Source organism: Ostrea edulis, chromosome 8, assembly GCF_947568905.1.
Source record: "Ostrea edulis chromosome 8, xbOstEdul1.1, whole genome shotgun sequence".
NCBI classification, from domain to species: domain Eukaryota; kingdom Metazoa; phylum Mollusca; class Bivalvia; order Ostreida; family Ostreidae; genus Ostrea; species Ostrea edulis.
In genome coordinates this window covers 37,901,044-37,926,688 of record NC_079171.1, presented here as the reverse complement: position 1 = coordinate 37,926,688, position 25,645 = coordinate 37,901,044, and the positions used below count along the sequence as shown (strand labels likewise).

Below are 25,645 nucleotides of genomic sequence, written 5' to 3'. Positions count from 1 at the left end.
TCTGATTACCATCCTCGCCATTCCTTGATAACTATTGGCGGGAGTGGAGACCAAATTAAACGTCCTCACATTCATGAAGAGGTGGATTAATGGATTACCAATAAAACGACAAATCGGCTACCACGAATTCCAGATTCCACGAAAAAGGCATCTTTCACAAAACAACTAAATATGTGTGAATAAATGTTCTTCCGATCGTGACTAAATCTAAATGTGGCCAATTTGAACTAGACCTAAATGGTGGACCTTGACCTTGGTACAGTTAAATGGGCATGGGCATGGGCACGATTTGAGCTGAAGATTTTCAAATTCTATTTTTCCATTTCTAATGGTCAACACAAATTTGAATATCAGTTCTTGCGTTATACAGTGTAAGTGAGATACAACACTAGCAATTCTTTATTATGTAAACAAGGCTCGTGCCATGTTTTTTGTTTACATTAGACCGTTTAATGGATAATAGTGTATTTAAAACAAAATCAGATGTTCCAAACACTAACACAATATTTAGCTGAGTTAGGAATTCACTTATAAATTGAAATAATCTGCTTTAAACGAAACTTTTACTAATGTATTTAACCTATGTAAACAAAAACCTGGCACGAACCTTGATTAAATAACAAGGACTTGTGACCTTTGTGTCTCCCATGTATCTTCACTACTGACATTCAATTTTTTGCTGATTATTAGTAATACATTAGTTAAGCATTCTAAACATTAAACATCAAAAATTTAAACTTGAAAATCTGCTCAAATCATGTCCATGTCCCTTTAAATCACACAGCTTAATGTTACACAACGAAAAGTCACTCGAATGATTCTCATATGAGTTTCATGAATGTCATGCCAGTACTTTGCCGGACAAAACGGTGATACATAATTTTCGCACAAAATATTGACAGTTTTCAGACAAATTATTTTGTAGGGTCTTGCAGTGCCGCGGTGGTCTAGAGGTTAAAGCGTTCGCCCCGCATGCGGGGTTCGTATCCCGGCCGCGACAAATCGAAGTCGTTAGAACAGGTAGTGGCAATTCCATCGCCATACGCTCGGCATCAGGTTTGAAAGTCACGCGTCCTCGGAGATGACCTTAAAAACGGATGACCCGTGTCACAGTAAGTGTGGCATGCTAAAGAACCCCCACTGCTGAATGGCGTAAGCACCGAGCAAACGCCTAAATTTGAAGCCCTTCGCCGGTCTTGGTGACGTATCCATTTGAGTGAAAAATTCGCGAGAGAGACATTTTAAACAAGATACAATCAATCAATCAATCAATAAACCAACGTATGGTTTTAAGGCTATGGGTGATGATCTAAGATATAAAAAATATACATTGTAAAGGGAGAGTTCATGCAGGATTAAAATAATAAATGAAATTGACAGAAACTGATATTACTATAGATTTATCTATCAGTTTTAGGGGTTTAAAATCGGTAGATTTCAGAAGAAAATGATTTATCCTCTTTACTGTTGTTTCACTTGTTCACAATTCAAATTTTGCAAAATTTTCACATGAACATTGCACCATTATCACACAAAAATGGCCGAAAGCTATTGTGCATGCCTATATAAATTCAGATAAGATTTCTTAGATCCGCGCCGTATGTTCTGCGTACGTTGCGGATCTAAGAAGTCTGATTTTGATTAGGTTGTTATGCATGCATGCATATGATAAACTATCATAGGGAAAAATATGGCATAACAGTGTCCACATGGGTATCATGCGAACAAATCTATATGATATTTAAATAAAAAAAAAATAAAGCCACAAATGAAAACCAAGCCAGACACTTTTATCTGTGTATTTTGACCAATCACTTCCACATTTACAAACTTCGAATGGTCAAACCGGTCATAAAAACAATGAGATAATAGTATGGACAGAAAGACAGGCATATAAAACAACTCCCTGCTCCACCCCCAAACACTTCCCGATACCATTGAAACTGGAACACACAAAAAATGTAATTCTACAGTACAATGTATGTGTGATGGTTTGATATAGATTATAGCCAAGCAGAACGATCTCCCTAACACTTAAAACTGCGTATACAATGACACAATGACCTGTTTCTTAATAGTACTTAGGTCGGCGTGTCCACTCCAGTATCACGCTTACGGATCAGTCACAATTATACTTCAATGACTATACATTAGTACTCAAAATTCTGGTTGAAATCCATATGCAAAATGCATAGTTCAACTTTTAATAGTAACTTTCTGTAGTACCCCACGGCTCTCGCTATTAGTTTATGTAATAGTAACTTTCTGTAGTACCCCAGGGCTCTCGCTATTTGTTTATGTAACCTAGTTAAGAGACAGATCATCCTCTACATATGTCTAATCTCTTATCTCAGAACCTTGTACTGATTCCGATCTATTGTTTGTCATTCCTAAGTAATCCAATAAGATGTTGACTAATTTTACGGTCAATAACACTCATATCGGGGCAACAACACTCATATCGGTCACCTTGTTCTGAAATATAAAGAGCCTCGTAGAGTCATTATTGACAACTAAATTATACAAGTGAATATCTCTTCATCGTTTTTTTTTTTTATCCCAAGGGGACCCGGGTTAGAATAGGTCCTCAGTACCCTCTTGCTTGTCGTAGAAGGCGACTTGATGGGACCTTCGGATGAAACCGCCAACACAGAGGTCCCGTGTCACAGCAGGTGTGGCACGATAAAAATCCCAGATCCCTCTCTGTTCAAAGGCCGTAAGCGCGGAGCATAGGCCTAAATTTTGCAGCCCTTCACCGGCAGTGTTGACGTCTCCAAGAGTGAAAATTTTTCGAGTGGAAGTTAAACAATATACATTCAATCAATTTATTACTGTGGCTTTCTAATTATTTTTTATTTGGCATTAACCGATTTTCGTTGTTTATTTGGCTGTATCAGACCATGGAATATACTATATGGTTCCCCAAAAGAAAACTTTTAGTTGAATTCCCACGAATTTTTATAACTACAACATATTTTTCACATCCAAGGAGTTTGGTGCCAACGAGTAAAACCATAAAAGCACATATCCACCTCAACTCTACATTTTTGTTAACTAATCATAACCATTAACTTTCTGTACTGGAAATGACATTTTGACCCCAAAAACTGGAGGGGATCTTTCTCTCCAGAGCCTAGTCACGTTGGTTCAGTGGTTAGATTTCTCGCTTCATAACCTTGAGGTTGTGGGATCGAGTCCCATCCTTGCCTTGACCAGCGTCAAACCTTAGACGCAATAAAGACAGATTGTGACAGCTCTTTCACCATACTCTCGGCATTTAGGGTCACAGGTCCTCCTATTGAAACCTTAAAGGGGCATTAGCTGTGCAAATGATGGCAACAATTTTTTTTCTCTCCCAATGACATGGAATTATATAATAATGACTAATAAAACATTTACTTTGTACCAACAAAAAAAAACAACCAACAAAACAAAACGAGAAATCTGATAAAACTACGTTAGATAACTGCTTGTAGTGCAAAGAAATAAACAAGGAAAAATTATAGGCTTGCAAGACAATAATTATCTAATCTCCAAAATCACATATTCATGTGCCTGCTTTGAGGTTAAAAATTATTAGAAACATATTAATACTGGTGTTATTACTAAAAGATATAGTATACAGCAATTTTCACGGAATTCAATTTTTGGTAAAAAAAAAAAAAAAAGACAGCTAATGCCCCTTTAAAAATAGATGTTCCTTGTCGAGGCAGGCCGTGACATGATAAAGGCCCTGCACACAATACAAAGGTCTTATTGTGGCACTTCAGCTGCAGCTGAGGACATCTTGATTGGATACAAAAAAATCTCGAAGGGACATTACAGGGGCATGACATGATGATAGCTGAAAATTTTCAAATTTTATTTTTCCATTTATAATGTTTAGAATGCTTAAGTAAGATGTTTCTAAGGGTCAGCAAAAATCTGAATGTCAGTTGTTGAGGTACATGGGAGATACAGAGCTCATAATTCCTTGTTATGTAAACAAGGCTTGTGCCATGTTTTTGTTTACATAAGGTTATATAAACAAGCAATAGTTCGATTAAAGCAGATTTTTCAAGTACAAGTTAATTCTGAACAAAATTAAATAGTTTCTAGTGTTTAGCACATATCATTTTGTTAAAATGTACTTTTTTCTAATAAGCAATCTATATGTAAACAAAAACATGGCATGGGCCTTGTTTACATAACAAAGAATTGTGAGTGCTGTATCTCACTTGTAACTCAAAATGGAAAAATAAAATTTTCAGCTTAACCGTGTCCATGCCCCTTTGAACAAACAAACAAACTTTGTTGGTGGGGATGACAAATATGATTATGTGTATTTTTATTCATCATTTTACATGTATTATACAAATCATTAACGAGATAAAACAGAAAATAAAATTGCAAATTTAATCAAGCAAAAATATATGTGCCTTTTTTAAACATTAACAAAAATATTCAGTTTTTTTATCGTTGCATTCTCTCCATGTCTTACATGAGTACAGCACAACGGATTAAACAAAAACAATCTACCAACTAACAGTGCTGTTCTAATGTTACTGTACACAATATAAAAATAGCCTACAAAGCTCTGGGTACATATGTACATTAAACAAATCTGGACAACAAGAACAAGTTACAGGACGCATGTGTGTACTACACTGCTTAGATTTGATTGGATATTCACATGGCCCAGATATTCACACATTACCGGTATTGCAGTATAAAGCCTCTCTTTCTGCCCTCCACCTCTCTCTTTCTCATCATAGCTGTACTATTTCTAGTAGAAATCTTTTTAAAAAATCCACCCTCTCTGTGTCTGTCTCTCTCTATCCCCCTTTCTCTCATCATATATTTACTATATCTAGTAGAAATCTTTAAATAACTCTATACCCTTTACTTTCACAAACATAAATTATACATGTATGTATTTGCATATAATTATATAATTTTTCAACTCGACACAATAAGTGTAATATTAATCTGTTTGTCTATATGGCATCTACAGAGACATGAAATAGATTTTACCATTGACATGGCCTATCACATGAGACATGAAATAGACTTTACCACTGACACGGCCTATCACGTGCGACATGAAATAGACTTTACCATTGACACGGCCTATCATGTGCAACATGAAATATACTTTACCATTGACACGGCCTATCACGTGCGACATGAAATAGACTTTACCATTGACACGGCCTATCACGTGCGACATGAAATAGACTTTACCATTGACACGGCCTATCATGTGCGACATGAAATAGACTTTACCATTGACACGGCCTATCATGTGCGGAGAACACAACGTATCACAGACAGTTGTAGGTTATATTCTGGGACGTTAATTACATAATTACATGTACATTAATGGTTGATTTTCTTTCTTATTAATTAAGAAGTTACATGTTGTTATAATGGCTGTCAATTAAGGTGAAGTTGCATGTTGTCATAATGGCTGACTTTCTTTTATTAAGACAAGAATGAAAATATAAATATCAGCAACATATGTAGATCATATATTCCTTTCTCAATCTAATTACCTTGCTCGATAAGTCAATCGATCAACGATGTCAACTGCTGAACTGTAGATTGTGGGTTCAAGTCCTGCAGGGGTTTTAATTTTTTTTCAGATTACTTTATCTAAAACGGCAGTGTTAACTAAATATTAAAGGTAAATTTTCAATGTTAAAATATTGTACACATTCTTTTTTCCCATGGTAACTTTCTACTAAAACTTTATTTTTTTTACTAAATGAGATAAATTTTCAATTTCAAAATATTATTGTACTTATTCCTCATCTCTCAACCATATTAGATTTCTCTAGTGTAACATTCAGCCTTAAATATTATGAAATAATGAAAATGGAATGATTATGCAGCATATAATTCATAAAAAAACAAGATGTGTTTGTAAAACACAAATGCCCCTAATAATGGCCAATTCTGAAGATGGCCAAGGTCACAAAGGCAAATATCTTGGTACCAGTAGAAATATCTTGTCAAAAGAAAGGTTCATGTACAATATTAAAGCTCTAATATTTACCATTTAGAAGTTATGACCAATGTAAAAAATAAAATAAAAGTAGGTCAAATGTCAGGGTTAAAAGGTTCAATACCAACGGAAAGGTCTTGTAACAAGGAATACTCATGTGAAATATCAAAGCTCTATCACTTACTGTTCAAAAGTTATTAGCAAGGTTAAAGTTTTCAAAAAGTAGGTCAAACTCCAAGGTCAACGTCACAGGGTCAAAAATATTGGTACCCACGGAAAGGTTTGGTCACAAGGAATATTCATGTGAAATATTAAAGCTCTATCACTTATTGTTCAAAAGTATCAGCAAGGTTAGAGTTTTCAAAAAGTAGGTCAAACTCCAAGGTCAAGGTCACGGGGTCAAAAATGTTGGTACCCACGGAAAGGTTTTGTCACAAGGAATATTCATGTGAAATATTAAAGCTCTATCACTTACTGTTCAAAAGTTATTAGCAAGGTTAAAGTTTCAGACAGAATGACGGAATGACAGAATTACAGAATGACAGAATGTCAGACAGGACAAAAACAATATGCCCCCCCATCTTCGATCTCGGGGGCATAAAAATCTTCAATTTCAACACGACATTGACCACAGTACCATACAAGGTTACTGAGTAACTTAGAGCTTGTGAAAACTAGACCTCATACATACACGTGTAAACACTTGGTTCCAAAACTAGAACTCAATGGGTGGACCTCCTGCTACGAGGTATATAAATTACTATCTTTCACAGAAAAACAGATGTCAGTGGCCATGTGAAAATTTTCTTACACACAATTTATCAATCACAGCTTAATTACTACAATTAACTCTTGATAAATAATTACGAATACATCACTAAGTGATGGATTTCAGCACCAGGGGACATAATGTTATTGTAAAACGAAGAAAAAATTCTATCTACGAACTCTTCTCTTTACTGGGCCAAGCCTTGTACAATAGAATACAAGAAGAAATCATGCCAAATATTCCGTTTTGGAAGCGTGACAGTTTTCCTGACCAGAGAAGTGAGCCGGATGGCAGCCAGCTGATTGCATTGGCAAAGTCAGCCAGATCCTGGATAAGGGTGAGATAACTCTCCCGAATCTCTCCGATCACGGCGCTTTTCCTTTCTGCTCTCACATGGTCCTCACTGTAGAAAAAAATAGGTTGGAAATCTGAAATCACTGATGAAAGAAACAGCATTTGAAAGGAACAAAGTGGCCCACAAAGCTCACCTGAGACATCTTGAAATTGAAACATGCTTTAACATTGACTTGTGTAACACAGATGAAAACATAAATTTTATCATACGGATTTGCATAATCTGAAATCTACTGAAGTTATGCCCCACAATGTATATTGTTTATATATCGATATTGCAAAATTTAAGCCTTCACTCGGCGCTTATGGCCTTTGAGGAGGGAGGGATCTTCATCATGTCACACCTGTTGTGACAGAGGGCCTTGGTTTTTGCAGTGTCATCCAAAGAACTGTCCCATTTAGTCACCCCTTACGACAAGCAAGGAGTACCGAGGAGCTGTTCTAACCCAGATCTCCACAGGGTAATGGGCAGTGACTGATTATTGTGGAATCATTTTAATTTGTTTAATTCAATGTTCATGGGTAAGCACGATTTTGCTGGTTCGTGGTGATGTAATTTCGTAGGTAAGCGATAAGATGTCACTAGGAGACGTAACTCTACTTGGTTTAAAAAGTGTTCAAGGACACGTAAATTTGTGGGTAAGAGTGACCCATGAAATGTACGAACATGAATCCCCCACGAACATTGATGATTCCACGGTAACCAATGACGGGCCACAGGGCAACACACAGTTACCTTTCCTCTGACGATTGTAGCAGTTTCTCTTTCCGCAGCTCACTGAGTTCCTTCCTCAGGGTCACAATCTTGGCAATCATCCTACAAATGCAGCAAGTGTAATTTAAAACCAATCTTGAAATTGATTCAATAAATATTGGCTTTAATAATCTTCCCCCTCCACCCCCCAAATATAATGATTACTTCTCAAAAGTACAGAGAGGTAAATGTGCCCTAGTTTTCATAGAAACCCAATTTGTAAAGTAGATTAATAATACGCAAGTTCCGAGATATCAGCTCTTCTGTGATGGAGGTACGTTCAGTATTCTGTTGAACGCTTGGGTGGGTACAAGATTACCATATGAAGAATAATATCTATTTGAATTCGGCCTTTAAATTTATTATTCATTTATATTTATTTCCTCTTCTACACGACTGATACTTTATCAAAGAAAGATGGTGATTATCAATTTTTGTTTGAGCTATTTTATTATCAAATAATCATAGATTTACTAAGATTGTATGCCCCATCAGTTTGCGTGGCTGCACAATGTCTGATAATCATCCTTTAGGCAATATATGAAGGAAGCCATAAGTATTTGTACCCAGCGTGTGGGCAAAAGTATGTTTTGCGTCTCACTGTGCGTAAGAGTTCCAAAAAGTGAAAGAACTATTGGACAACTCGGAAATTGCGTATTACAGAAAGTAAATCAATTAATCAGTATGTAAATCAATTAATCATTATGTAAATCAATTAATCATTATGTAAATCAATTAATCAGTATGTAAATTAATCAGTATGTAAATCAATCAATCAGTATGTAAATCAATTAATCAGTATGTAAATCAATCAATCAGTATGTAAATCAATCAATCAGTATGTAAATAAATCAGTATGTAAATCAATTAATTAGTACGTAAATGTGAAATGTAATTTAGATTAAGCAGCAATCTGAGCCCATATACACCTATCCCGTTTCCTAATCATGATTCAATGGGGAAGTCAATTAAATAAGAACATATTCTGACTTCTTCTGTTATGACTTGTATCATGTCTGTAACTTTGTTCACACAGCTTCATAGGCATAATTGTATACTGAAACTCTTAGGTTTTTTTTCTCTCTTTTTTTTCTCTCGTTTTGTTTGTTTTGGGGGTGGGGTGTGGTGGGGGTAAATGTATTCAATCTGTACTAGACATCTACTCTACTGAGTACATTGTACAACACTACCTAGACACATGCCATAATGACTACAACACTTAGAGCCAGAGTCGTCTCCCTCTATAAGTAAAATACCCTCCTTAATATCAATTCTACTCATCACTAGAACAATGGGGCTTTTCAATAAATATATTCATCTACATATACACTGTATTCCAAGACCACCACTTCTCAGAGTTTACCTGCCCAAGTGAATTTATATTCAAGATCAGAGATTCCACCCACCAATACAATATTGCACCATGAAAAACAGGACTGTGACAGACTCAGTGTGTTGTTACTGGGGACAGACTCAGTGTGTTGTTACTGGGGACAGACTCAGTGTGTTGTTACTGGGGACAGACTCAGTATGTTGTTACTGGGGACAGACTCAGTGTGTTGTTACTGGGGACAGACTCAGTGTGTTGTTACTGGGGACAGACTCAGTGTGTTGTTACTGGGGACAGACTCAGTATGTTGTTACTGGGGACAGATTCAGTATGTTGTTACTGGGGACAGATTCAGTATGCTGTTACTGGGGACATACTCAGTATGTTGTTACTGGGGACAGACTCAGTGTGTTGTTACTGGGGACAGACTCAGTATGTTGTTACTGGGGACAGATTCAGTATGTTGTTACTGGGGACAGACTCAGTGTGTTGTTACTGGGGACAGACTCAATGTGTTGTTACTGGAGACAGACTCAATGTGTTGTTACTGGGGACAGACTCAGTGTGTTGTTACTGGGGACAGACTCAGTGTGTTGTTACTGGCGACAGATTCAGTATGTTGTTACTGGGGACAGACTCAATGTGTTGTTACTGGGGACAGACTCAGTGTGTTGTTACTGGGGACAGACTCAGTGTGTTGTTACTGGGGACATACTCAGTGTGTTGTTACTGGCGACAGACTCAGTATGTTGTTACTGGGGAAAGACTCAGTGTGTTGTTACTGGTGACAGACTCAGTGTGTTGTTACTGGAGAGAGACTCAGTATGTTGGTGTATATTTCTGTGTGTTAAATCTGACACATGTGTTCTTGTTGTTGTTGGTGGTGGTATGTGTGTGTGTGTGTGTGGGGGGGGGGGGGGGGGGGGGGGGGGGGGGGGGGAGGGTACTCGGTGTCTTGCTCTGAATTCACCCATGATCAGGATCGTTAGGATGTATATACTTTAGTGTCTTTGTACATATATCTATAAAATGTGGATGATTTTTGTTATTAGTGTTGGTGGCAGTGCTCCAAGTCACATCTGCTATCAGGTCGCAAAATGGCGACCTATAAATATTTCTGGTACCCATTTTCAAATTTCTAGTCGCTATGTTCAAAATTTCTACTTGCCATGGTAAAAGATTTTGTAAATAAGACCTAAAAGTTTTTTTTTTAATTTGAATATCTTTCAAGAAACAAATCTACGCCCATGTATGCATTTTGTTTGTTTTATTTTGAAACTGAATAGAAATGTGATGTGAAACATGCTGGATACTAACAAGTCAAGTATTTACTCTGGCAAAAGTCGTATTGCATTGGGCCATCCTGTATATTTTACAGTACGTTTCTGGGGAAGAAAACCCAGCGTTCCACACAAGGATTTGCTTTAAAGTCCTCAATAAGTGGGCCTACACTGCTTATGCGAATAAGAGCTTCTACTTGTTGTTGGATATTTTACTGAACAATCAGTACCAGCATCAATAAGAACACTACATCCTGAGTTCGTAATTGTCTGTGAAAATTAGCAGCAACAGTTGCCCCGCTCGACTTACTGCTAATAATGCAGTCACGGACAAAGATGTGCCTCTTACTGTTACCATGAATAGTTACACTTCCACATTTGAAAGATGTACACCAGGTCGTGGTGAAATCGGACAATGGGTGTCCAGAAATGGTGGACGTTGCTGGCTGATTGGCCTCACAAATTCTGCAAAACATTTTGCAATCTCTGTATATCAACCACGAAAATTCCTTCAGCCATTAGGACTGGGGTTCTTCTAGCTGCAATAATGTAGCCCTCTCTGATTTTTTTTTTTTTTTTTTTTTTTTTTTTAGGGAGAGGGCTACAACTCCTTAGGATCTCCGTAATGGTGCAAATGCGGGAGTGATTCACTCCCGCAACATTTGCGCTCATTCTAAACATTTCCTGACTTTCTTTACGTAAATAAAATAATATTCTATGTTTCTTAGTCAATATATAAATTTACAACCTGCAACTTTAGATTTGTGAGGCTCTATTCTACCGTTTTCAACAATTTCGATACATTCCAATTCCTCGATTCATATTTGTGCGCCATGTTTGATGTACTGAAGTTTCAACTTCCGATTGCCAAGTCATTTGCATATGCCATATAAGGTAGTATTTACATCAATGGACAAGTATGGAGGCGAAAGTTATTTCGTCGGTATTGAAAAGGTTTGAATTAAATATCAAGTTAAAAACCGAACAGCAGAGTGTAAAATCTTTCTGCAACAATATGATTTCCTTTCTTTGTCGAAGTGGCTCGAGTAACTACATTTTCGCGCTGATTGTCAATGTTTAGGCTTTCATTAGATCCACCTACGAGATCTCGCGATAACAAGCATGGCGGAGCAGACGAAGAATTTTGCATGCTGTACATTATATTTAATGAAAAACACCTTTATTAGACATGCTCGAGCACAAAGTTGGTACTCCTTTTGGTGTAAACAACATTTGGGACTAATACACAGAGTTTATTATCGGTTATTCATAAAATTATTTTGCACCATTACGGAGATCCTATGGAATTGTAGCCCTATCCCGAAAACGTCAAAATAAAAAAAAAATTGGATAGGGCTACATTATTGCAGCTAGGGTTCTTCCTATACTTAAGCATTTTTCTGTAGACACAGCTACGTCATCTTTTAATGCAGAACTTTCTCCGTGTGATTCTTGAATTTTTTTGTTACATGTACTAGGCCGAGGCTTCTACTTTGAATTAAGTCCAAAGTGCTTTAACCCTCGTTTTACCGCCATCTTGATTGCTTTCAAACACTGTTTTGACCCAAGACTGAAAATAATTTATTCAGACTTCCGATCCCGGTTACAAAATTTTACTGGCTGCCTATTTTTTTCCACTCGTAAAAATGTGACTTAAATATAATCTCTAGTCGCAAAATCAATTTTCTGGTTGCAAATGCGACCGTTTTACTCACAACTTGGAGCACTGGGTGGTGGTGGTGGGGTGTGTGTGTGTGGAAGGGGGTGTACTCAGCATTTGGCTTTACTATTGATCAAGATCGTTCACACAGGACCATAGAATCCAGACCAATTGTACTGTAAACGTACTCCTATAACAACTTCACACTCACATTAATTACAGTCTGGACCTTAATACTGAAAAGCGAGGCCCAATACTTCGACCATTTTTTTCTCCTAGTGCTATAAGAAAAAGATCAATAAACAAGATCATGCGTTTACTTGATGATGTCTGCAGACAGTGCCACGGCCCAGGCCACTATACTTCCCACCATCCACTTCCAGGGCGTGAAGGAGGGGAGAACCTGCCTGTCCGCCAGCCAGTAGATGTGCTCCATGGGATAGAAGATCTGGTAGGAGATGTTGGTTATCAGGGTCATCAGGCGAACTATGGGGTTCTTATCCTGAGGGGTACCGAAAATACATTAAAATTAGTTTACTGGTCTAATATTGTCTGTTAGTAGAAGTATGCTTATAAATAGTTAGAAATAACATGCATTGAAGGTATTCCTACATAGACTATCAATGTCCTTTAAGAAAGTTTTTCAGACAAGAATTTGTAACGGAAAAAAAAATAACAACAACAAAAAGTTGCTACATACACATGAATTCCATAAACAGTCATCTTTAAAAAAAAAAAAAAAAGGAGAGGAAAACTTGCAATGTGTCCGACTGACAACCTTGATGAGTTGTAAGGGTGGATAGAAATTAGAGGTAAAAACCCAACTGATACACCCCCCCCCCCCCCCCAACTCATGTGTATACATCATTGTATTTGTTCAACAATAAAGTAGAATCAAGAATCTAGAATGTGCACAAGAGACGACTGATGTTCAAGTTCCTAATTGATGCATTATCAAAGTTTCTTTCTAAACCGAAAGTAGCCTCATGTTTAAATCAGAGTTCAAAATCTCGACCGTCCTACCTGGGCACCTGTGCCATAGCTCCGCGTTTTGAACAACATTGAAAGGTCGTCAAACAGTCGCATGGTCGTTCTTGCTCGACCCAGCCCTTCTGAAATGGCCAGCAGTCTCTTGCTGAAATCTGCCTGTCCCCTGCCACCGATGCACATAACGGCGTATGTACACAAACGGACGATTTTGTCCCTCCCTCGATAGCTCTCCAGCACGCGGACGATCTCCATGTTTATAAATAACGACGTACTCGATTCACTGAGCCGGTGTTTTATCAGCGACACGGTGCGTTCGATCCCATTGATAAAGAAAAGAGAGCGCCTTAATGCGTTACGGATACATTAATTAAAATAAGTGATTGTAGTAGGTCTAGTGTGTTTTAATTAATTAAAAATAAGTTATTGTAGTAGGCCTAGTGTGTTTTAATAATGAAAGCTACCATGCAAAATGAACATGTTTTAATTTTTAGATCCACCTAATAAAAGTTGGGGCCATGTGGTCAAGTTTAAAGGGCTTGTATGTAACTTTCATTGGTTCTTGTGACTGGCTTTTGTGACTGGTTTATATTCAGGTAACTTTACCAGAGAAGTTGACAAAGACCTAGTCTGCTGACAAAGGCATGTTTAAGATATTTTAGACCTTACGGACTGGACAGTAAATAGGCTATTGATTTCTTTATTAACATGTCTGTTTAATTAATTTCAAGTTGTAAGAAGGATGCATGTTTAAATTATCACAGGCACCTGAAGTATGGATATTACTACCCCCCCCCCTTTCTTTTGATAATTTTTTTTTTGGTGGCAATAATTTCTCTGAAATGTGTGAGTTCCCAGTCTATCTTATCCCTCTTTTGATCCAAGTAATCGTTTCACGCTTTTTGTAAGCTTTAGAGATTGGTCTTCTACCGGTATAATAAAATACATTATGACATTTATTGGTTTCATAGTACTCATAATGAAATATTTGTATTTCTTGCCGTCTATGTATGAAAAACCCATATAAAAATAGTCACTAAATTTTCATTTAGTTTAACAGATAAATCATTTAGCAGTGTCACCTTAGTGTACATTAAATACATAGATATTAAATGCGCAATCTAATTAGAACCCGATCTTTTCTAACGTTGCTCTTCAATGTACCGTTACATAGCGTCTAGAGAAGGTCTGATGTTAATTCGGCGTAGTTAAGGAGGTATGCTACACCAGAAAAAAAAATGATATGGGTGAAAAGTGGAGGATATATACAACAATATTTTGAAATTGAAAACTTTCAAATTTACTTTATTTAGTCAAAAAATGCAGTTTTCGTAGAAAAATTTAAAAGACTCGAACACGCGATCTACAGTTCAGCAGTCGACGTGCTAACCTACTGAGCTACTCAGCTAGGTGACAATTTTTTTTAATGAATAGACAAATATTGCTGATATTTATGATTTCCTTCATGTTTTAAAAGAAAGTCAACCATTATGACGATGTAGAGTACATCCTTAAATGCCAGAATCGGTCGAAATTGAATGTAAACTTTCCAGACATGAATTTTGAAGGACTGCTCCGAGAATCGGTGAAGGCGTCATTCCAAATATCCAGCCGAGATTAACGGGACCCCAGCAACACTCGCAGAGTTCTCCATCATTACACAATTTTCCTGTGTTACAGACTGTGCGTGAAGCGTTTCATGATTTAGTAAAGACTGCGAGCAATGCGCCTCACGACCCTATTTGTTATTTGGTATTGTACCATATATTTCAAACATGTAATATAGATTATTCAAAAAAAAGGGGGGGTATACCCACAAAGATTAAACAATTCAATAATACATAGTGCAAATATTAAGCATTAATCAATATTAGTCCTGGGTTTTCCACAAAGCTGGTGTTTCCTCAAAAGGGAACTCATGTCAGGATCTTTTCCTTCACCGACAGTGGTGACGTCTCCATATGAGTGAAATATTCTCGAGAGGGACGTTAAACAATATTCAATCAATCAATCAATCGATCGATCAATCAATCAATCGATCGATCGATCGATCGATCGATCAATCAATAGGTGGACAGTTTAGAATGTTTTGCTTAGGAGGATCAGTTTCTCAACTGGTTCTTTATCGTCTTGAGAGCAATAAGTCCTTTTTGTTGTAAATTATAATATACTTGTATTGATTTTAATTTTACAAATGTCAGCCAAAATGGGCAGCCACCTGATGAAAATGGCTCTACTCATGTTTCCTCCGAGCTCGATCCCTCCATGTAGGATACACAGAGGTGCACTATACCCGACTGTTCTTGGAACGTTGCTTGAACTCTCGAAAGAGTTTACAAAACATGAATTATTGTCATCCCTACATAGTATAAAATATATTACATGTATTCTATACATTGTTGTAGGTCAATCTATCTAGTTTTTTCTTATTTTTATCTTTAGAGAGAATTATGTTAAACTGCGTTATTAAAGTACATCGAATTAATTATATTTAACTTTCTTGCGATGTGTATTTCAGTAACCAGTCCTCATAAAATTCAGACGGTGAAAGGAATCTTAAGGGCTTGAAACGGAGGCATTGTCTTCCGTCACCACAGGCCTATCATTGTGCGCATGTCTGTTCCCTCCCTTAAGATCATCGTTTTCATTACCATCAGATTCTTCGAAAATATAACAGCTCGGTTCAATTTGATTGTTTCGATGATGGTTATGAACACAATAACATGCTCAATATTAGTATATTACCGAGTGAACATAGACGATCCATTTCAACGATTCAAAATTAAGTAGTTAGTACAGTTCCACTCACATCTACGTAGTGATCGTGTATATTATCGGGACAAGTATACTCAATTATCCGAGACATGGATCACGGTCTCGGCATAGTTATACAATTATGGACTATTTAGCAGGGAGACATCACCAATTATCAGCTAGGTCTGAGTAGGGTTATCACCCGAGGGCGCCGATGAGCCCGTGGGTGATAACCCTACTCAGACCAGATGATCTGTGATGTCTACCTGCTAAACAGTCGATAATAGTTTTATTATCCTGAAGAATCTGAACGTTAAAAAAAACTATCACACACTTATTGACTTGTACCATACTTCATCATTTATTTTTTTTTTATTATCTAAAGCGTCGACAAATTCGTAACAACTTTCTCTGCAGACAATTCTTATAACTGTTCAATAGTTTTCGAGTGGTGCAACCAATGTTGGCCTCAACTACATGCACTATTTTGTTTTAGTCATTCATTTATTAGATGTAAAGCAAAACATTGTAGTTTTGAGAAAATTACACGAGAGAAAGCTTTCAATTGTGACGTCACAGTAGAATGACACAAAAACATAACGTCAAATGTAAACATTTCGTAACGTTTTTCAAAACAAAAACGTAAACATCAAGTGAAATGCAAAATTGCATTCGAATGGGAATATTTTTCTTCTCAATTGTTATTTGTGACCTCTACTGTTAACACTGAAGTTATTGATTAACGATCGCTTTCTCGCTTGTGCCATTAGAAGTCATCTTCTAAAGGAAGACAATACAGTTATCACCCTGCGCGTGACCAGCCCTCGACCAATGAAATTGACTGTATTATTCTGAAGCATAATAATACCGTTATCTGCACCGCGGTACGAATAATATTTGACGTTATTTTACGTAACATCAACAACGTAAAGGGTGTGAAATAAAGGTGTTTTACTTCTTGTACTAGCTTCTACCGTCTTCCTGTTTGCTTTTTTATTCTTGAAATGCATCATGGGAAAAGTGGATAAAAACTTATGGGTGGACGTAAGGATTTTGTGGTTATGTGGTGAAATTCGTACTAAGATATTTTATTGAAAATGAATATTAACTGCAAACTAACAACTGAACTTTGTGACAGGCGGGAAGAATTCAGCTTCTCCATCGTCAACTTCCTCTATCTATATAGCAATATTCCACTGCCACCTGCATGTGGTGTTTATATCTCTCAATTGATTCGATACGCAAGAGCTTGTTCCGCGTATGATAAGTTTTAGAATAGCGGCAGACTGCTGGCAGGCAGGTTTAGGTTTTGACAGTTTCGTTTGAGGTCAGCATTTCGCAGATTCTATATAAGTTTTGTCATATGAAGGTCTATCTGCCTACCTGTATAAGTTTTAATTACGTCTTTTGATATCCTACAGTAAACCGACACAGCAGTTTATAAGGACTGTCACGTAGCTCATGGGAAGCCCAGGAAATCCAATAATTTTACGAATTGATGAATTTTTCAATTATATTCAACCTACACATGTGTAATTCTAGGTAATCCCATATGGTATACAATACCCTTGGGGCGGATCCAAGAATTGAAATTGGAAGTTGCAACTTCATACTGGGGGGGGGGGGGGGGGGGGGTGAGGTCGAAGCACCATAAGGTTCGATGATTTTATAGATTATATAGGACTTAAAGCATGTGTACTATGTGGTTATACTTATTATTTTCTGTCATTTAATGATCTAAAATTACTTAAATACAAACATTTTAATGGTGTTTGAAATAAAATATAAGTTCCCAAAATAGAATGTACCGTAAATGAAAATATTTCACTTTTTTATTTCTCTGGAAGCGGTGGAAAAGGATTACTCTTTATAGCTGCCTTTTTTCCGTACAAGATACATTGTGTACCTTGATAACCGTTGCATTATGTACCTTTTGTACCCAGCACCCTATCTTTCTTCAATCTGTCCCAACACGCTCTATTATCATGGTTATTTATACCTTATTGATTATTCCTACCTGTACGTACTATGTGTGTCATTTCTCGCTATCTACGAAACAAGGAAGAAAATAACAGCTTCCATCAATTCTCGTTTAGGTATCAGAACTGTGCACCAAAGTCTTCCGTGACGACGCATCAAATCTAGGCCCACTGCAGATAATGTAAGTATCACTTTATATATATTAAGGTAATCAAGGTATTATTTTCTGAATACCCACGGACTACACATTCAAGAATGAATAGTCCTTCACCCGTATATATTCAACACATTGGATATATTTTAAATTTTGATGTTTCAGCTTGATATATGCATTTCTTTATTGCTTAGATACATAATATTTTTCTGTCTTTTCTTTGTCCTTATCTGACCATTATTTATTTATATACATTTCATGCTGCTATAAGTACGAGGGAAGATCAATTTTGAAAAAAAAAAAAACATGATTGAGAGTAATAACTGCAACGCTTCACGCCATGTTTCATAAAGTGCGTTAGTTCTTACGGAAAAGTGTGTAGACATGACTTTTTGCAATCCATATCCACATGTAATTTCAAAAATGAAATTTCTTTGGTACATTTACATTCTGATTTCATTTCTGTCGTCAACCTTAGGCATTCAAATTGACATACTAGTATATTTATCAAGATCCATATGCACATTGTTCACAGTTACAATGCATTCTTGGCACACTGATTTTGACTGCGGATAACTCCGTTTACCTGATCAGGATATAGGGCTCACGGCGGGTGTGACCGGTCAACAGGGGATTCTTACTCCTCCTAGGCACCTGATCCCACCTCTGGTGTGTCCAGGGGTCTGTGTTTGCCCAACTATCTATTTTGTATTGCTTGTAGGAGTTATGAGATTGATCACTGTTCGTTATCTTCACGTTGTATTCATGACTATATCATTACGATTTCTAAATATACCACTGGCAAAAACATTGGAAATCTAAATATATTCTTATTAACACTTGCTCATTTCAGATGGCACATTCCAAACCGAGTACACCAAATTTGGGTACACCCCAGCACTATTTAGAATGTGACATTAAAGACTGTGAGTGGAATTGTCAATTTTACTGCAATCCTTGTCATCAGAAGATGTGTGAACGATGCAGAGACGAACATCTGAAGGATCCAGAATACAAGAATCATGAGGTGGTCCTTTACCAACAACGAAAACGAAAACTTCCTGTGGAAAAATGTATGTCCCATTCTAAAGATATAGACATGCTTTGTGTATACTGCAAACTTCCATTATGCTACCAATGTTCAAGAGAGGGAAAACATAAGTGGCACGATGTTATTGATTTAGATTTATTTTATGGAGATAAGACGGCAATTTGCTTAGAGGAAATTTCCAAAGTCGACCAATATTTTCTTCCGACATCAAGAGATTTACAGAAAGAAATAAAAGGCGATTCCACCGAAATAAAAGTCTTCATGGACAACTTAAGAACAGCCATGAAAGCTGAAGGAGAGTCCCTCAAAAGCATGGTGGACAAAGTGGTGTCAGAAAATATGCAAACAGTTGACAACATAGAACAGTCATTGCTGGAGGAATTACGGATTCAAGATAGAACATTTAATGATTATATTTCATATATTGATGAGCTTGTCAACGAGTTGCATGACTACCTGTCCTCCACAAAGCTTACAATCATAATTCCCAAACTTTTTGATGAATTCCAGAAAATCCAACCCATACCGGAGACAACAAAACTGATCATGCCAACATTTACTGCTGGTCTTTATAGCAAAGATGATATTGCCAAATTACTTGGAAAAATAAATGTTGAAGACAGCAAAGCAGAAATGAGAAAAATCAAACCCATGGAAATTGTCTCTCCTTCAATATTAATGGAATCAACGAGTAAACAGAATAAACAAGACAAGCAAAAGAAACCTGATATGAAGCAAACAATCTCTCTATCTTCCTCTGTCAATAAAGTAAGGAAGTCCAATGTTGTAAGTGTTACAAAAATGTGACAGTGTCTCCCTAGAAAAACCAGGCAGACTCTGGGTCAGTGACAGTGATGGCAACCTTGTTCAAGCAGATCTACAGGGGAATCAGCTGCGGAAGTTAAATACCAACGGTAAATCTGGCTACTACACAGTCACACAGGACGGGGATTTAATAGTCACAGACAGAGACAAGAAAGTAATCAATAAGAGAACACTGGATAATAAAATCACAAAATTCTTTAAAACAGGAGACTGGGAACCAATCAGGATATACTCCTCCCACATCAACGGGGACATACTGGTGGGGATGAGGAAGAATGCACAGTCTAAAGTCACTCGGTATAACATGACAGGAAAAGAACTACAGGACATACAGAGGGATAACAAAGGTCAGGAACTGTATAGATATCCTCACTACATCACAGCAAACATCAACGGAGATGTCTGTGTATCAAATTATGAGAAACAGGCTCCAGTAGTGGTGAATAAATCAGGACAACACAGGTTCTCCTGCACAGGGCAGAAGTAAGGATTCCGTCCCTTGGGAATCTGCACTGATATTCTCGGTCACATTCTCGTTTGTGTGATATGAACACTGTTTATCTCCTTGATCAGGACGGTCAGTTTCTGTCTCTACTACTCACAGAACAACACGGGAAATATAACCCCAGTAGTATGTGTGTGGATGATGATAACAATCTTTATGTGGGGCGACAGTTCATCGGCACAGTGACAATGTACACGTATCTCCAGTGATTCTTGTTTTGTTATGCCAATATCAACAAGAAATGTCAAGTTTACACCTTGAAAGTGAACGCATCAATCAACAAATTTTACACTTGAATTAATATTGTATATAGTCATTAAAACATTTTACTTCATTTTCACTTCGCTCACCGTGCGTTCACCGTTCAGTTTTGTGTTTACCAAATATTCACAATGCGCTCTCTGTGCATTCACCGTGCGTTCACCGTTCACAGTTTTGTGTTCATCAAACATTCACCGTGTGTTCACCGATCACAGTTTTGTGTTCACCATGCATTCACAGTGCGCTCTCTGTGCATTCACCGTGCGTTCACCGTTCACAGTTTTGTGTTCATCAAACATTCACCGTGTGTTCACCGATCACAGTTTTGTGTTCACCATGCATTCACAGTGCGCTCTCTGTGCATTCACAGTGCGTTCACTCTTCATAAAACGTTGATTTGATTTGAACATATTTTATTGTATAAATATACAAAGGGATTGGTTACAAGTTCTAGCAACTTAGACAACCTCTCCCGTATACAAAATATATTATGCTATACATGTATAAATAAAGATTGTCGTACCACAGAAAATATAATATTTGCCCAACTATCTATTTTGTATTGCTTGTAGGAGTTATGAGATTGATCACTGTTCGTTATCTTCACCTTGCATTAGTTATAATGTACAATTATGATAATATACAATACATGTTAAGGGTCATGTAAGTACATAATGAGGCATAAAATGCAAAAAAGATATATAGGTCCGATTAAAATTTGTTAGAGTTTTTAATAAACTTCTGAACTGCTCTGAAAATATAAAAATTTACACCATTTGAAAAATATCCATTTCCCCATAATAAAAGGTGGGTATCGACAATAGCAATATCATTTAGCTGAAGCAGTTCATTGAAAAAACGATTTCTTGCTTGAGTGTATCTTTTGCATGCAAAGAAGAAATGATGGGCATCTTCAATATGACAACATATACAATTTGGAGAGGCAATGGTGTTTTTGCTATAAAGATCATTATTTAAAATGCAAGAATGTTTTCATTTGGTATGAATAATACTATTTCGAGTTTGGAAATAGCGCAAATTGATTCTATGTAATTTATAAATAAAATAAGATGTTGCTGGAGATACAACATTTGCTGTTTACAGTAGTTTCCTTTCTTATCATATAATATGTGTATTTCAAATCAAAATTAAATATACGCTTTGGGAACAATATTATTTAAATTTTTATTATTACAAAATTATGGCAAATTCAAACACGTAATGTTATGTAAATTCTGATATTGATTCACAGTGATTTTTAAAACGAAAAACTAAACGAAACCTTTAATAAATCCTTAAAAATCAACTTTTAATACCGAAATATCAAAACACCGAGTCTCAGGTGATCATCATGTTTTTCTTGAAGTGCTCTTGTGACTCTGTTTGCGTCTGTCTGAGTATCATACTTCATGCACTGATCACACCTACCCTTCTTTGGAACATGGAATACTATGTTGAACTCTGTATTAAAGACATTGCGATAAAAGTGAGACTTCTCAGGTATCATGCCATTTTCAGTACACTTCTCAACATACAGATTGTACATGTTTGTGAGGTTCAGATCTGCAGCAAGATATTATTTTGATGAAGATGCTCTACAGTAGTGCGAGGGCATCCTTGGAAAAAGACTCAATATGTTCTCTTACGAACGTTTTTGCATTATCTGCAGTTCGTGATTTCGTGTGTTTACCCCTCTTGTCTGTAAATTCATTGCGAGCTGCTTTGTCGTGGAACCAATCTATTCTCCTTTGACTGATATCAATGGTACTCCAGTAAAATACTTTGCAAACTCAAACATTTGCCTCATCCTTTATAAAGAAGTATTTATATGAGTATTGTCTTCTCGATTTGGTAGCTGAAGTCCGTACCCGTTCCTTTACCACCCGTTCGGTTGTCTTGGCATAGAAAGTCTGTTTTACATCATCTGACAGATTCCAAAACTCAGAAAAAATAGCTTTTCTTTCATCAGCTGTAATATTTAAACTACATCTAAATTTACATTTTCCTTCACAATCCTTCTTGATTTTCGCATCCCTTTTTCGTTGTACATTTCCCTTTGAGTCATTGTACTGTTCCCCTGACTGAAGTTGTGTTTTCCTGATATTCTTTCTCCACTGATATCCGTTTCGTGTCCGCTTTCTACTTCTTTTTCAGCAATACTGGTATTCTCTCCTGTGTTTCCATCAACAAGAGAATCATTCTGTGCAGTACCATACCCGGTGTTGTCTATTTTCTGTGTATTTTCCGGAAGAGGATTTGGCAATATTTCACTATCAGTAGTATTCACGTTAGTCTCATCATGTGGTGAATCATCTATAATCTGGGTCATAGCAGTCTTCAATAAAGTTTTCTTCAAGACTTTCAAATATATTTTTCGGATTCCTCAATGTTAAAAGAATTGTTGCTGTTTAGTGTATTAGAAATAGCATACTCTTTGACAGGATCGAGTGAAAACTCGTCTTGATTGTCTAGAGGAAATGCTTCATCAGAATTCAATGCAATAACATGGTCAACTTCATAAGTCTTATTGCTTGATGGGTCATTTTCACATAAGCGGTCAAGCAACATCAAAGCTTCTTCCACATTCATTTTCGGAAAATGTTAAATTGACAATCACCAAAAGAAAGGGAATCGACCGATGAAGCTAATGATATTGAAAATTACTGAAAGTTTCGGCAATTCCCATTTAGAATTTTCTTACACTGCGACACATTCAGCTGTATGCCACACCCGTCCAATGTAATAAGATTCTGTTTTTCTGCTATGTCCACAAATGTTTCCGGTGTTATATTTGTAAATTATAAGTAAATGTGGTCTAGATTGACACAACTATGAATTTCAATGAAATCACTGTCTTTGAGAAATTTGCAGACTGTAAGGTGCAAGGTGAAGATAACGAACAGTGATCAATCTCATAACTCCTACAAGCAATACAAAATAGATAGTTGGGCAAACACGGACCCCTGGACACACCAGAGGTGGGATCAGCTGCCTAGGAGGAGTAAGCATCCCCTGTTGACCGGTCACAACCGCCGTGAGCCCCATATCCTGATTGGGTAAATGAAGTTACCCGCAGTCAAAATCAGTGTGCCAAGAACGGCTTAACAAGTCAGACATGTTATACGATAAAGTGGGACTGCCCCTTAAACCCCAGCTCATGTAATTGTGACGACGTGCCGAAATATTTAGTCATCACAGCTGCCTAATGGTTGGGTAGCTTTCAGGACATTTGTAGGGAAGTTAAAATAACGAAAAGTGATGATAACTTCTATAAGTTTACATCAATGCACGTCACAGTGATGGACAAACAAAAGAAAATTTTTATATGTTCATTGTTTACAGTTGCATATTCTGCACAGACACATTTATACATGAAAACTAGAAACATATATTTTATAATATTTAGAATTCTTGACGTTTTCATAAATCATATATGGTCGTTGTGATGATCTAGTTTGTCAATACAGCCTGTCATTGGGTCAAACGTTGACTGACGTGTTTCATACCGATTGTTTGACTGTTCTTGGCACACTGATTTGACTACAACTTACTCCGTTTGCATAATCAAGATATAAGTGTCACGGCGGGTGTGGCTCGTCGAAAGGGAATGCTTACTCCCCCAAGGCACCTGATCCCACCTCTGGTATATCCAGGGATCCGTATTTGCCCAAGTCTCTCTGAGTTATGGGGTTGATCACTGTTCTTGATCTTCACCTTTCATGACAGGATTACCTCTTATAACAACAAATGAAAGGAATAGTTCCCTACAGACAAAAATCAGAAACATACACAGTTTAAGAAAGACCAAACTAATCCACTCAAATAATAGAATTATACGATATAGAGTGATGACACTAGCTTTTTTAAATGACCAAATTAATAATGTGGTCTACGGTGCAAATAACAGGAGTATACATACTGTAAATAGAGACAACACTCATTCTATCAAGCGAAATACACCAATGGAAAGGAAATATTCCCGGAAAGGGGGTTTTCTTTGGATTGAGAAATATCAAGTTAAAGTAATGAAAGTCGGGCTTTTATGGTGACATACTACACTGTACAGTCGAGGTGAATAATAGCAATGTTTACCACCTCTACAGTGAACGAGTTTCTTATTCAGTAGAACACGCTTTATACACCAGACACAGTATTTCATCTCATACATGTGGTGTATATTGCAAGCGAGGTAAATCATTAGCTTTATCACACACCCGTTTGATAAAGCACTTCCGGTCCGAACTACTTTTGACACTGTCTCCGCTTGGATGACATATTTTCTGTGTTTATGCATATCGATGCATGAAATAAAGCGTATAGCTTGTTATTTTGTAATTATTTAGAATTTATTTAATAGCCAAATTAAAATTATATCGCCCACTGAGATATAAGATGCAAGTGACCGGCCATAAAAATGTCAACTCGATCAATAACTACTAAAAATTACGATAAGAAAACAAAGAGATGTCCACACTATTATCATCAACAAGGAATCAACCACCTACTGGACAGGCCTAATCAAAGGTACCTCGACATGCTGCGGTACCAAGCTAAGCATTCACAAGCACAGTCTCTATTATTTGGAGCCTTTTTGAATGTAATACATATCAACAGCTTTACTTACCAAAGTGCCTCAGGGTTTCCTCTCGCCCCCAGATACAAAGAAACCACGTGAATTAAATCCAAATACACAAACAATTGTATTTTTCATTGTCAACTTTTAAACATTCTTATAACGCTGCATCAAAATATTATTTTCATTGATCGTTGTTACATATGTTTATTTAAAAAAGACGGCGACATCAAACTTTTATCAAAAGGCCAGGTCTACGTCAAAGAGTAAATACTCGGTCAATAGTTGTTACTTTGTTGGTATGGCAAAACCATTATTAATCATAAAGTATATCCCTTCTAAAACAATTTTCATCCATGGTTTCTTTTATAAAAACGCCCTTTGTAATATACATGAATTATAAGCGCACTGTTTTTTCCCCG

At 36.9% G+C, this 25,645-nt stretch overlaps 2 protein-coding genes and 1 pseudogene across 2 annotated transcripts; 2 read left to right on the top strand and 1 right to left on the bottom strand.

Moving 5' to 3' along the window:
* Positions 1-4,289: 4,289 nt before the first annotated feature.
* Positions 4,290-13,391, bottom strand: LOC125661573 (peroxisomal membrane protein 11C-like). The gene is made up of 4 exons (XM_048893624.2): positions 13,157-13,391; positions 12,454-12,635; positions 7,846-7,926; positions 4,290-7,158 (listed from the first exon to the last, which is right to left on the bottom strand). Exons 1-4 carry the CDS (start codon positions 13,373-13,375, stop codon positions 6,927-6,929), a joined length of 714 nt encoding a protein of 237 aa, XP_048749581.2. The 5' UTR covers positions 13,376-13,391; the 3' UTR covers positions 4,290-6,926.
* Positions 8,777-13,156, top strand: LOC130049039 (uncharacterized). The gene is made up of 2 exons (XM_056146021.1): positions 8,777-11,002; positions 11,848-13,156. Exon 1 carries the CDS (start codon positions 9,287-9,289, stop codon positions 10,196-10,198), a length of 912 nt encoding a protein of 303 aa, XP_056001996.1. The 5' UTR covers positions 8,777-9,286; the 3' UTR covers positions 10,199-11,002; positions 11,848-13,156.
* Positions 13,392-17,937: 4,546 nt separating the features above from the next.
* On the top strand, positions 17,938-21,182 carry LOC125661561 (RING finger protein 207-like; annotated as a pseudogene).
* Positions 21,183-25,645: the final 4,463 nt, after the last annotated feature.